Source organism: Chiloscyllium plagiosum, unplaced genomic scaffold, assembly GCF_037043375.1.
Source record: "Chiloscyllium plagiosum isolate Xiang-an unplaced genomic scaffold, Cpla_swu_hap1 HiC_scaffold_5, whole genome shotgun sequence".
In the NCBI taxonomy this organism is placed as follows: domain Eukaryota; kingdom Metazoa; phylum Chordata; class Chondrichthyes; order Orectolobiformes; family Hemiscylliidae; genus Chiloscyllium; species Chiloscyllium plagiosum.
In genome coordinates, this window is record NW_028270143.1 from 50,832,835 (window position 1) to 50,846,063 (window position 13,229).

General features: G+C 42.7%; 1 protein-coding gene across 3 annotated transcripts in view; it reads right to left on the reverse strand.

Annotated features, from left to right (window-relative positions):
* Nucleotides 1-13,229, reverse strand: part of gabbr2 (gamma-aminobutyric acid (GABA) B receptor, 2) — a 1,039,525-nt gene that overhangs the window by 998,895 nt on the left and 27,401 nt on the right. The window contains exon 1 of one of the 3 annotated variants that reach the window (XM_087987153.1): nucleotides 2,615-2,891. The exons of the other annotated variants lie outside the window; for them this stretch is intronic. Within the exon in view, the coding sequence (XP_087843279.1) occupies nucleotides 2,615-2,857 (243 nt within the window). The 5' untranslated portion in view covers nucleotides 2,858-2,891. Of the gene's footprint in view, nucleotides 1-2,614; nucleotides 2,892-13,229 lie in introns of those variants that run through there. 3 annotated transcript variants of the gene reach the window in all.

Here is a 13,229-nt window from a genome sequence, read left to right on the forward strand (position 1 = left end):
AGGAGCTAGGCAGGTCGGACAAGTCCGGACAAGTCATGGGGACAGTGCTGAGCTGGAAGTTTGAAACTAGGATGAGGCGGGGGAAGGGGAAATGAGGAAGCTGTTGAAGTCCACATTGATGCCCTGGGGTTGAAGTGTTCCGAGGCGGAAGATGAGGCGTTCTTCCTCCAGGCGTCTGGTGGTGGGGGAGCGGCGGTGAAGGAGGCCCAGGACCTCCATGTCCTCGGCAGAGTGGGAGGGGGAGTTGAAATGTTGGGCCACGGGGCGGTGTGGTTGATTGGTGCGGGTGTCTCGGAGATGTTCCCTAAAGCGCTCTGCTAGGAGGCGCCCAGTCTCCCCAATGTAGATGAGACCACATCGGGAGCAACGGATACAATTAATGATATTAGTGGATGTGCAGGTAAAACTTTAATGGATGTGGAAGGCTCCTTTAGGGCCTTGGATAGAGGTGAGGGAGGAGGTGTGGGCACAGGTTTTATAGTTCCTGCGGTGGCAGGGGAAAGTGCCAGGATTGGAGGGTGGGTCGTAGGGGTGGGCGTGGACCTGACCAGGTAGTCACGGAGGGAACGGTCTTTGCGGAAGGCGGAAAGGGGTGGGGAGGGAAATATATCCCTGGTGGTGGGGTCTTTTTGGAGGTGGCGGAAATGTCAGTGGATGATTTGGTTTATGCGAAGGTTTGTAGGGTAGAAGGTGAGCACCAGGGGCGTTCTGTCCTTGTTACAGTTGGAGGGGTGGGGTCTGAGGGCAGAGGTGCGGGATGTGGACGAGATGCGTTGGAGGGCATCTTTAACCACATGGGAAGGGAAATTGCGGTCTCTAAAGAAGGAGGCCTTCTGGTGTGTTCAATGGTGGAACTGGTCCTCCTGGGAGCAGATACGGCAGAGGCAGAGGAATTGGGAATATGGGATGGCATTTTTGCAAGAGATGGGGTGGGAAGAGGTGTAATCCAGGTAGCTGTGGGAGTCGGTAGGTTTGTAAAAAATGTCAATGTCAAGTCAGTCGTCACTAATGGAGATGGAGAGGTCCAGGAAGGGGAGGGAGGTGTCAGAGATGGTCCAGGTAAATTTAAGGTCAGGGTGGAATGTGTTGGTGAAGTTGATGAATTGCTCAACCTCCTCGCGGGAGCACGAGGTGGCGCCAATGTAGTTAGCAATGTAGCGGAGGAAGAGGTCGGGAGTGGTGCTGGTGTAATTACAGAAGATCAACTGCTCTACGTAGTCAATAAAGAGACAGGCATAGCTGGGGCCCATGGCTGCCCCTTTGGTCTGAAGGAAGTGGGAGGATTCAAAGGAGAAATTGTTAAGGGTGAGGTCCAGTTCGGCAAAACGAATGAGAGTGTCGGTGGGAGGGTACTGTTGGGGGCGTCTGGAGAGGAAAAAATGGAGGGCTTGGAGGCCCTGGTCATGGCGGATGGAGGTGTAGAGGGATTGGATATCCATGGTGAAGATGAGGCGATGCGGGCCGGGGAAACGGAAGTCTTGGAGGAGGTGGAGGGCATGGGTGGAGTCTCGAACGTATGTGGGGAGTTCCTGGACTAGGGGGGATAGGACAGTGTCGAGGTAGGTAGAGATGAGTTCAGTGGGGCAGGAGCATGCTGAGACAATGGGTCGGCCAGGGTGGTCAGGCTTGTGGATCTTGGGAAGGAGGTAGAACGGGCAGTGCGGGGTTCCCGGACTATGAGGTTGGAAGCTGTGGGTGGGAGATCTCCTGAGGTGATGAGGTTCTGAATGGTCTGGGAGATGATGGTTTGGTGATGGGGGGTGGGGTCATGGTCAAGGGGGCAGTAGGAAGAGGTGTCCTCGAGTTGGCGTTTGGCTTCAGCGGTGTAGAGGTCAGTGCGCCAGACTACCACTGCGCCCCCTTTATCCGCTGGCTTAATGGTGAGGTTGGGATTGGAGCAGAGGGATTGGAGGGCTGCACGTTGTGAGGGTGAGAGGTTAGAGTGGGGGAGGCGGGTAGAGAAGTTGAGGCGGTTAATGTCCCGGTGGCAGTTGGAAATGAAGAGGTCGAGGATAGGTAATAGGCCAGCGCAGGGTGTCCAGGTGGATGCAGTGAGTTGGAGGTGGGCGAAGGGGTCCTCGGAAGGTGGACGGGAGTCCTGATTGTGAAAGTAAGCTCGGAGGCGGAGGCGATGGAAGAATTGTTCGACGTCACAGCGTGTATTAAATTCATTGATGCGTGGACGGAGGGGGATGAAGCTGAGTCCTTTGCTGAGGACTGATTGTTCGTCCTCAGTGAGGGGGAGGTCTGGAGGGATGGTGAAAACTCGGCAGGGCTGGGAGCTGGGATCTGGTGTGGGTGTGAAGCTGGGAATGGGGTCAGAGCCAGTACCTGGAGTGGGTGTGATGGTGCGGGGAATTGGGGTGGAGTCATGAGCAGGGGTAGTGTTCCCCTCAGGGTTCTGGGAGGTGGGGATAGTGACAGTGGGGTCTGTGGGGGGCGTGTCAGCAGAATGCAGGTGAGTGGCGCTGGTGGGGGCGGAAGTGGTGGCAGACACGTCAGTAGGGGTGGCGGAAGTCACTGAGCGTGTGTTGCCAAATAGGACTTGACAACATTTCAGTGCATTTTAAACACAAGACACATCCATATGAAACATAATTGAAAGAAACATTACCTGCGTATCCTTTATCACCAAGTTGAGATTATAGTCCTCAAGTAAAAATGGAAGTTTATTTACAGTGACCAAAGCTAAATTAATAGCAGGGAGAACCGCTGCTGTGATGTTGGTGGATTCTGAAGTATGAGTCACAGGCAAAAGACATAGGATTGGAATGTTCTGCAATTCTTCCGAGGCTCTGAGAACAAGCAGAGAGGAGACACCAAGAATCCACACAGACCTCCTATTCCAAATTGCCATGTTTATCAGCTTGGTATTTCCTTGTCTTTCTGCATATTCCAGATATTTGGTTTGACCCTTAGGGAATCCACCAGAATGTCGTAAGGGATATAAAACAGTAATCTGCGCAACAGACCTGCTAAATAAATCCCATCTCTCTCAAAGAGATTTGTACACTGGGCTACTTATAGTGATTGCAGTGACAGGCACTTATCATTCACAATCCAATCCCATTGTAATCACATTATTATACATATTTGTCTCAAAATTAATTTCAATATTGAGCCTCACTAAAAATGGTTCAAACAAGAGCTGATATTGCAACATAAATAGCCATGATTGAGGGTCTATTTTAAATGTGTTAACAAAGAATCTCAGAAGCTTCAATGGAACTACTTTGTTTTGAAGCAAGCTTTATGTTCTTGGGTATTAAGCTTCTTATTCTCAATGTATAGGGGCTTGTTTAGCTCTGTTGGCTAGATAAGTGGTTTGGAATCAGCGCGACACCACTGGTATTGGTTCAATTTCTACACCAACTGAGTTTAATATAAAGGGTTCTCCTTCTCAATGTCTCCTCTCACCTGGTGTGTGGTGACCCTCAGGTTAAACCACCTCTCTAATGAATAGGGTAAGAGTATGGCAACTTTATTCTCAATGTAATGCTCCTAATTTGAATTTAAGTCCCTTGCATATTGATTTCCTTTCCATTGGACCTTATGAAATTCCTTCTGATTCTGTCTGTTAAAGTTTTGCTATGAAAAAATAATCAAAACTTTGAAGGAAATAAGACTACTTTGTCATATTACAGCCCAACCAGATTTTGTATGAATCATACAATCTACATTTGTCTGTCCAAGGCACAATGTTCAGATAAGTAATTAAGGCTGAAATAACTCCTTGAACAAACCTGACTGACTGGTATCCTGTCACCAAGTCAGCCTTTATTTACATGTGCATAGTACAAGAAACTGACCAAGCTAGCACAGAGCCAGCTCCTAAAGTGAACAGAATCCCAGTCACTCCTGTTTATATCTGTCAGCCAGGGCTCCCTGATTGGACCAGGTTAACAGCCCCAATCAGGGAACTCATATTCTTTGAGCTCCACCTGGCTGACCTCATTGCAATCACAAGGGCCATCCATAGCCTTCTTCTCATCTCCTCAGTGACAACCACTTTCCAGTGTCTTTCCTCAAGCTGTCATTCTTCACTATGATCCTGTACAAAGAGAGTTCAGCAGCGAGTCAACCACTGTGGCTTTAAAAAAAAAAATGGATCTGATTGTATTGCCACCCAAGAATCTGATACTAACACTTTCTACAAAGAACACAAAATGATGCAGAATGGAATTTTTTACCCTAGCCAGGCCAGAAATGCAGAGGTCAGTTGCAAACAGATGGTAGGCAGTCTTATAGGTCATGCAGCAAAGGAAATCTTCCAACTGAGCCAGAGATATGTATGATTCTCACTTCTGCTTCACACATAGATTCACTTAAGTCAGTTAAGGGTACTTGACTCAGTCTTCCACCAGCTACTTGGAGAAGTGTGAAATAACACAGCTTCGCAGGAGTAATGAGGAATAGCAAAAGAAAATGAAAGCAGAATTCTAAAGTGAGTGTAGGAACGTAGGTTCATTTTGCTATATGTGCACAAATCATTAAAGGTAGCTGGGAAGGTTAAGACTGCAGTTATGGCATATGGGATCCTGAACAGTTAAGGTAAACCTTTGTAAAAGCTCTGATTCGGACTCAACTGGAATACTTTGGTCCAATTCTGCATGTCATGTTTTAGGAAGGATGTGAAAGCATTGGTGAGAAGATTTAAAAGAATGGTTCCAGAGATTTCAGTTACATGGATTGAGTAGACACCCGAGGGCAGCTTTCCTCACAGAAGGGAGAGAAGATTTGATGAAGTGCTTAAAATCATGCAAGTCTGGACAGAGTTAATTGAGAGAAACTGTCTCCGCTGGAGGAGAGTTAAGAAAAAGAGGGCACCAATTTGAACAGAATGGCAAAAACCGCCAAGAGTGACATGGGGAAAATCTTTTGTTTGAAGCGAGCAGCTAGAACCTGGAATGCACTGCCTGAGAAGATCATGGAAACAGGTTGAAACATGAGTTTCAAAAGGGAATTAGATAAATACCTTAAGTGCAAAACATTGCAAGGCTGTGGGCAAAGGGCAGGGCTCACTGAGTGCAGAAAGCCGGCACACTCATAACACATTGTAACTAATCTATGAACTGCTGGAGAAATGAAGGAGGCATGTTCAGGAAATTGCAGAATTATTACAATGCAGAAGGAGGCCCATCGCATCTGCAGAGGTTCTCTGAGCTTTTCTACTTAGCCCAAAAGACCCTTTCCGCACAACCCTACTCGTTATTTCTAGTTAAATCATCATTCAATGCCTCTTGAAAGTCTGAATTGAACCTGTCCACACAACACCTCCTGGCAGTGAATTCCAGACCTTATTTATTCAGTGAGTGAAAACATTTTTCCTCATCTTATATGTTATTTTGCAGAACACTTTGAATCTGTACTCTCTTATTCCCGATTAAATTATGAGTTGAAACGGTTTCTTTCTATCCACTCTGCAAGACCCTCATTGTTTTGAAAACTTTGAGTCGCATCTTAGCCTTCCCCTTTCTGAGGAAACAATCCAAACTTCTTCCATTTTTCCTCATAACTGAAATGTCTCATCCCTGGAACCATTCTTGTAAATCTCTTTTGCACTCTCTCCAATGGATTTATATTTTTGCTATATTATGGCATCTATAAGTGCACTCAATACTCTAGGTGTGTTCTAACCAGAGTCTTATATATGGTTATCATATATTCTAAGCCCTTACTGTTGAAGCCTAGAATACTGTATGTTTTATTACACATTTATGAAGCAAATACCGAGGTCTCTGTGCTCCTGAACACCCTTAAAAATAGTACCCTTTATTTTCCACTGTCTCTCTCTGTTCTTTGTAACTGAAACTAAAGAGTGAATGTTTAGCAGTGTGCAGTTTGCCTCAATAACTATCATACCTCACAAGTCACGAAAAAGACCAACACCAACAATGTCAGAGTCTACGGGCACAGTGGATTTGCCATTCGTCCAAAGTCATTAATTAAGAAGCAAAAAGTCAAATACATTAAAAAAGAAACACCATTAATCAGCCATGCAGTATTTTGTTTTATGCATGTGTCTGAAATAATAGTTTGCAATTAGAATATGAATTCTAATGGCAAAAGTACCATTGCTGAAATGTACAAAGCTGCTTCTCTTATTTTCATGATTTTAACAAAACTTTCCATGACACATTTCCAACATTGCACTAGCCCTTTAGCAAAGTAACATTTAGTCATAAATGTAACTGTTCAGTTGTTCAAGGTTAAATTTATTAAATCGGAATTATTATATGTTGGCAAATGTTATGAAATCAAATATCTAGACATTAACAAAATCAAAAGAACTGCAGATGCTGTAAATCTGAAAAAAAATAGAGATTGCTGGAAAATCTCAGCAGGCCTGTGGAGAGAAATCAGAGTTAACATTTCAGGTCAAGGGCCCCTTCCTCAGAACCCTGTTTCAGGATTAACTCTAATTTCTTTCCACAGATGTTGCCACACCTGCAGAGCTTTTCCAGCAATTTCTATTTTTATACCTAGACACTTAATGTCAGCAGACCTCTTTTTTTGCATCATAACACAATGAGAGGTACAAGAGAAACAGTTTTAATTTACAGAGTGCCTATTTGTAAGATTACAGGGTTCAGTTTATCAAAATTCCTGAACACAATGTCATCAGAACATGGTTCCATAGTATCATAGAATGTGTATATCACAGAAGGAAGCCATTTCCTCTGTCCTGTCTGTGCTGGCTGTCTGCAAAGCAACTCACAAAGTCTCACTTCCTCATATTTACCCCAAGTATTTCCTTTTGTTCTTCTGAAAATGCCCAACTCTCTCCTGATAGCCCTGATTGAATTTGCCTCCAACAGACACTCAGACATTGCATTCACGATCTGAGCCATTCACTGCACAGGAAAGCTTTCCCTCATGCTCTGTGGAAGTCCAACTATAACACATCTATAGGTTCCCTATAGGTCCAATTTTTCGGCCAATTACCTGAAATCAGCGTCCTCTGGGTCTTGATCTTTTCCCCAGTGAGGACTGCTTCTCCTTGTCTTCCTGTTTCCACACTGTAGGGATTCTATTCTATTCTCAACTAGTCTGCACAGACCCTTCATGACTTATAGCAAATACAAACAAATTATTAATTAGGAACAAGGAAAAACACCATTTCAATATCCATCCTGTCAAGTCCTCTCAGGATTTTATATGTGTCAATAAGATCACCTCTCATTCTTCTAAATCTTTCTAAGATTTCTTCATCAGGCAGTCCATTCATCCCAGGAATCAAACTTTCTCTGTTTCCAATGCAATTATATCCCTTCCTAAAGCAGGAGACTAACATGTATACAGTATGCCAAATGTGGTCTCAACAACTGCAGGAAAACCTCCATACTTTTATGTTCCATTCACCTTGGCAACATTCCATTTGCCTTCCTAATCAAGTTCACATTGTCCCACTTTATACATCACTTGCAAAATTTTTGCCCACCCACTTAGCCTATCAATAGCCTTTTCAGAACTCTTTTCTATTCTACCTACATTTGTGTGATCAGCAAAGTTAGCACCTGGGTGCTTCAAACAAGTCATTTATGTTGATTGTAAGGAGTTGAGGCACTAGTAAAAACTCCTATGCCATTCCACTTGTTACATCTTACCAACCTGAAAATAACCCGGTCTCTGTATTCTGATAGCTACTCAGTCTCTATCAATTATAACATGTTAATTATCTACAACAAGAGCTATTATTTTGTATAATGACCTTTGATATGGCATATTGTCAAATGCCTTATGGAAGTCCAACTATAACACATCTATAGGTTCCCTAATATCCATGTTTTGGAGTCATGGAGTCATAGAGTAATACAGCATGGAAACAGATCCTTCGGTCCAACACGTCCATTCCAACCAGACATTCCAATGTTTGCCAGCACTTGGACCATACCCCTCTAAACCCTTTCTATACATACATCCATCCAGAGTTTTAAATGTTGTAATTGTACCAGCCTCTACCACTTCCTCTGGCAGCTTGTTCCATACACACATCATCCTCTGCATAAAAATGTTGCTCCTTAGGTCCCTTTTAAGTCTTTCCTCTCTCACCTTAAACATATCCCCTCTAGTTTTGGTCTCTGTGGAAAAGACCTTGTCTATTCAACATACCCATTCCCCTCATGATTTATAAATTTCTGTGAGGTCATCTCTCAGCTCCTGACAGTCCAAGAAAAGCAGCCTCAGTCTATTCAGCCTCTCCCTTCAGCTCAAACCCTCCAATCCTCACAATATCCTTGTAAATCTTTTCTGAACCCTTTCAACCTGCTACATCCTTCCTGTAGCAGGTACTTATTACTTCCTCAAGAATTCCAATAAATTAATCAAACCTAATTTTCCTTTCATAGAACTGTGTTGGCTCTGCTTATAACCTACTTAATAATAGATTATAACATTGTTCCTTTGTCAGATGTTAGGCTAACTAGCTAGTAGTATCCTGCTTTCCTTCCCCTTCCTTACCTCTGTAGAGAAGTCACATTTGCTATTTTCCAATTTAATGAAACATTTCCAGAATCTATGGCATCTCCTCTCAACCTCTTCTCCTTAAAAAGGAGCAGCTCCAGCTTCTTCAATTGATCCTTATTATTGAAGTTCCTCTTTGTTGGGAACCTTTCTCATGATCTTGTACGGCATTCTCTCTGTACACTATCCACAATTCTGCTCAAATTACCTGTGCCCAAACTACCATTTAAGGAAAAAGGAGTCATATTTCCTCAATTAACAGAAGAACTGTATAAAAACCATTTTTTAAAAAATGGTTTGCATGGTTGTCAAAAATCACTTTAAATTCAATGTAATATTTTTTAGAAACTTTAATTACAAACCCTCTCAATGTCAGCTCTTGCGCACAGCAGTGGAGAAGGCAGGGAAAAGGTGTCATTTCAAATGAAAATATGTCATACTTGTGGCAGTGATTCATATATTTTCCTGACAAGAAAAGATTAGAATTCAGAAAAAAGAAGTGTACAGACCAACTGCAGGAATTCATTGAGCACTGAAAGATAGGAACAGGAATAAACCTATTGTGCCTTCTGCATTATTTTCTTAGCCAAGGCAGTTCCTTCAAGTAAAGACATTGATCTGTTCAAAAGGAAAACCAATGATGTACACTGTTCTAACTTGTCTTGCGTACCGTACCGCAAAGTAGAGGTCCAGTACAATCAGCATGTTCATTCTGACAATTATTGTTTTTTTCCTTCTGGTCTGGTGTTCTCTGAAGGAAAGGGCTATGTTCAAAGGGCTATGTTCAGCTGGACAGGAATTAATACTGGGGAGAAAGTGAGGACTGCAGATGCTGGAGATCAGAGCTGAAAATGTGTTGCTGGAAAAGCGCATCAGGTCAGGCAGCATCCAGGGAACAGGAGAATCGACGTTTCGGGCATAAGCCCTTCTTCAGAAGAAGGGCTTATGCCCGAAACGTCGATTCTCCTGTTCCCTGGATGCTGCCTGACCTGCTGCGCTTTTCCAGCAACACATTTTCAGGAATTAATACTGTACTGTCAATTTACTGATAAGTGCTGCATGCACAGAGAATCTAGGATCAAATAAAATTATCTCGTTGTCTTTTCTAGGTCCCTTTTTTGGGACCTACTTTTTCATCATTACTTTTAATATCCATGTTCCTAACTGGCTTTGCCTCATTTAAATAACCCATTTAATTTGTATCCATGAAAAAGTGCGCTTTACATCTTACAGTATTTTGTTGAAGATCTCACTGTATTCCTTAAACTTAAACTGCAACCCTGCTTCAGATTTCTTACTAACAAAACACCCATCAATAATGACCTTGTAAAATTCCGTACAGTGTTTTAGTGTTTCTCCAACTCAGGTTCTGTAGAAGTTTTCTGAGCAGCCACAAAATAACGTGAAATTGCTCACTGAGCACAGCCAGGTGAACAACATGAGCAATTGTCCAGGATGCTGTGGTCAGGGCTTTGCTGCTGCTTATGGCATTGACTTTTTTGGTTAGAAGTCTCAGAAGGAGTGATCTGGGTTATGTTAGCAGATTGTGCTGGTGCACTGTCACTCAAAGTGAAACAACAAGGCATCCAATTACTTTCAATGGGTCTCCCAGCATTTTGCATGCATATGGCAAAGGGAAACAATCGTGCATTATTTCACTGGACAGGATTTAGCAGCTTGTTTGGGGAATCACATTCTCTACTTCCATCAAAAACAAGAAATGCTCTTCCCCACAGAATTATTTACGAGTGTAGTTGTCTAATGTCAAACCAAATGTATGAAAAGACTGTACATCCAGTACTTGATGTTCTCCGATCAGCAATGTTTCAGAACTAGTATTCAAGCAGCTGAATCAGATCATCTGCTAGCTTCCTTATTTCCAGAAAGTTTGCCCAGTTTAATTACAGCTCAGTCCCAGCATTGCAACGAACACCTTGGGAAACAGAATCATAGAATCCTAGAATTTTACAGTACAGAAGTAGGCCATTCAGTCATCAGAAAGAGATATCCAGCCAGTTCCATTCTCCAGCCCTATTTTCATAGCCCATCAAATTCATCACTTTCAAACATATATTCAACTCTCTTTTGAAACCTCCTTTAGAGTCAACCTAACGCCACTCTCCCAGGCAGCCTATTCCAAATTGTAAAACCTTCTGCGTAAAGAAGTTTTGCCTCATTTCATTCCAAGGTCATTTACTAAATCATTTACTTTGTGTCAATTTTCTCCCCTCTCCCAACCTCCTGATGACAGTGCTGAAGTATATTCTATAGATATTCTCAGGTGTTGGCTTTCCATTTGCAAATTCCACGAGAAAATTAAAACAAAACACCATCATAGATTAAATCTGAACTGCCTAATATTGACATATACAGATTTTGAACTGAGACCTCTGGATACTAAACTTAGACTAATTGTAGCAGTTCTCTACTCAACAGTCTTAGATTCAACCTTTCTGATCTTCAGGACTCAATTATTCAATGACTCAGTTTGCGTCAGTGGTACCTTACTATAATATTTTAAGATTTATATCGCTTTTCCTTTTGGAAGTAGTCAGATAGTCATTCTAAGATAGGGGTTTACATCATGATGAGGATGTAAGTCTGAAAGTGAATATCCGCCAAAGAGAACATTTCAATTCACTAAGTTGTAATTGTGACATACAATTTCACTTTCCATCCAGCCCATTGAATTCATTGCTATTAGCAGAATTATTTGAGCTGTAATATTTTCTTTTGTTCAGAGAACTTAACATTATATTCAGACAAAACTTGTGTCGATGCATGCTTTGAAAATACACTAGCTCCAGAATTAATTTTCATCCTCTAAATGTGAGGATAAAGTAAGAAACGTAATGCATGGAGAATTCACAGGGTGAACCTGCATCACATCATTGTGTAATGTTGCACTCTAGAATGTAAGAGTGTCTCTTCATTGAATTATCAAAACTTTTGCTTTCTAATACAGCTTCCACTTTTGTAGACTTTAATTGTGCATATGAAAATTTTCTCCAATAATTATGAAAATGTGGACAGTTAGGAGACAAATAACTAAACATGAAGACAAGACAACTTTGACACTGAGGGTGCACCTAAAAGATGCTTCATGAGTGGCGCTGACAAAGACTTAGGAATAGGTTAACACTGGTTAACTGCTCTGCAGAATACCTACACCCTGTTCATAAAAATGACCCAGAGCTCCCACTCGCCTGCCACTTCCCACACCAACCACACCAACATTTCTGTCGCAAGCCAGCTGTATTACTCCAGCGAACCTCAGCGCAAGCTCAAAGTACAGCGACAAAATCAGAAATTGCTGTAAAACTTCAGCAGGTCCTAGTAGGGCCTATGAAGAGAAATCTGAATTAACATTTCGGGTCATTTCTGAAACAGGGTCACTGGACCCGAAATGTTAATCTGATTTCCATGATCAGGAAAAGACCAGGACCAATCCTTTGAAGATACAGAGTCATCTATGTCCTGCCAAGCGAGAAAGTAATTCTCTCTTGCTTTCACTGCAACTGGTAGCACCAGCATCACCACCAACTCCACGAAGAACTGGCCAACTCTTCCAGAAGCCATCTCCTTGGCCTCTCAGAATATGAGTATGGAGGACTGAGAGGAAGCAACTTCAAGGCTGCCCCCTGCACCTCCCACTAGTACAGATACTCGGTGAACACATTAGCTTTAGGAGGTGTGGGAGTACAATGTGGTGAGCATCTCACTGCAACAACTCCAGAGCTGAAGGAATCACCAAGGCCTATGGCACTTGGAGGATTGTGAGACTGAGCAGGAGAGGACCCTGTGTTGGCAGCAAGGCACTTTGTCAGAATTCTCAACGAGAAAGAGAAGTGGTAGACAGGTATGTGGACCTCATTGCCAAGAAACTGCAGCAGTACAGCAACTCATGCAATTGTCTGACTGTTTCATGGGTAGGTAGGCAACTGCAATGGAAGAGGTAAAAACAATGACTGCAGACGCTGGAAACCAGATACTGGATTAGTGGTGCTGGAAGAGCACAGCAGTTCAGGCAGCATCCAAGGAGCTTCGAAATCGACGTTTCGGGCAAAAGCCCTTCATCAGGAATAAAGGCAGTGAGCCTGAAACTACACACACACACACACACAGATATTCCCTCACACACACACTCTCACATGCACACGGACACAGATACACACAGACGCGCACACAGACACCCTCATACACCCTTATAGACACACAGACTCCCACACATGCACCCCCTCACAGACTTAAGACACTCTGCACTCACTACACACACACACACACACACACACTTTCTCACACTCACAACCCCCACCCCAGACAGACACACATACAGACAGACAAAGACCCACATGCACACATATATTTTGTGTGGTGAATTTTTTTAGTACTTTCAGAGTTACATTGCACTTTGCTCAATAAACACATACATTCATGTCGAACTCTGAGCTCAAAAACTGCATGAATTATGTAAAACTCTGTTATTTCACTTTTTAGATTGGAATCAATCTAAACATCAGGTCATAGACAGAGAACACAGGGGGCTAACACCGTCAACATATTGTCTAGCTATCACCATTGTTAACAGCTAACCCGAGAATGCAACTTTAAAAAAAAAGGTTTTGTGATTTACACATGAAAGAAGTGAAACTATCACTGTATTCTAACAGATGAAAGGCTTAACAGACAATCAATTCTTCAATGTATAATTTCAGTTACATCACACTGCAAATTTTTGCTATAAATTCTGTGTTACAATCGAGCCC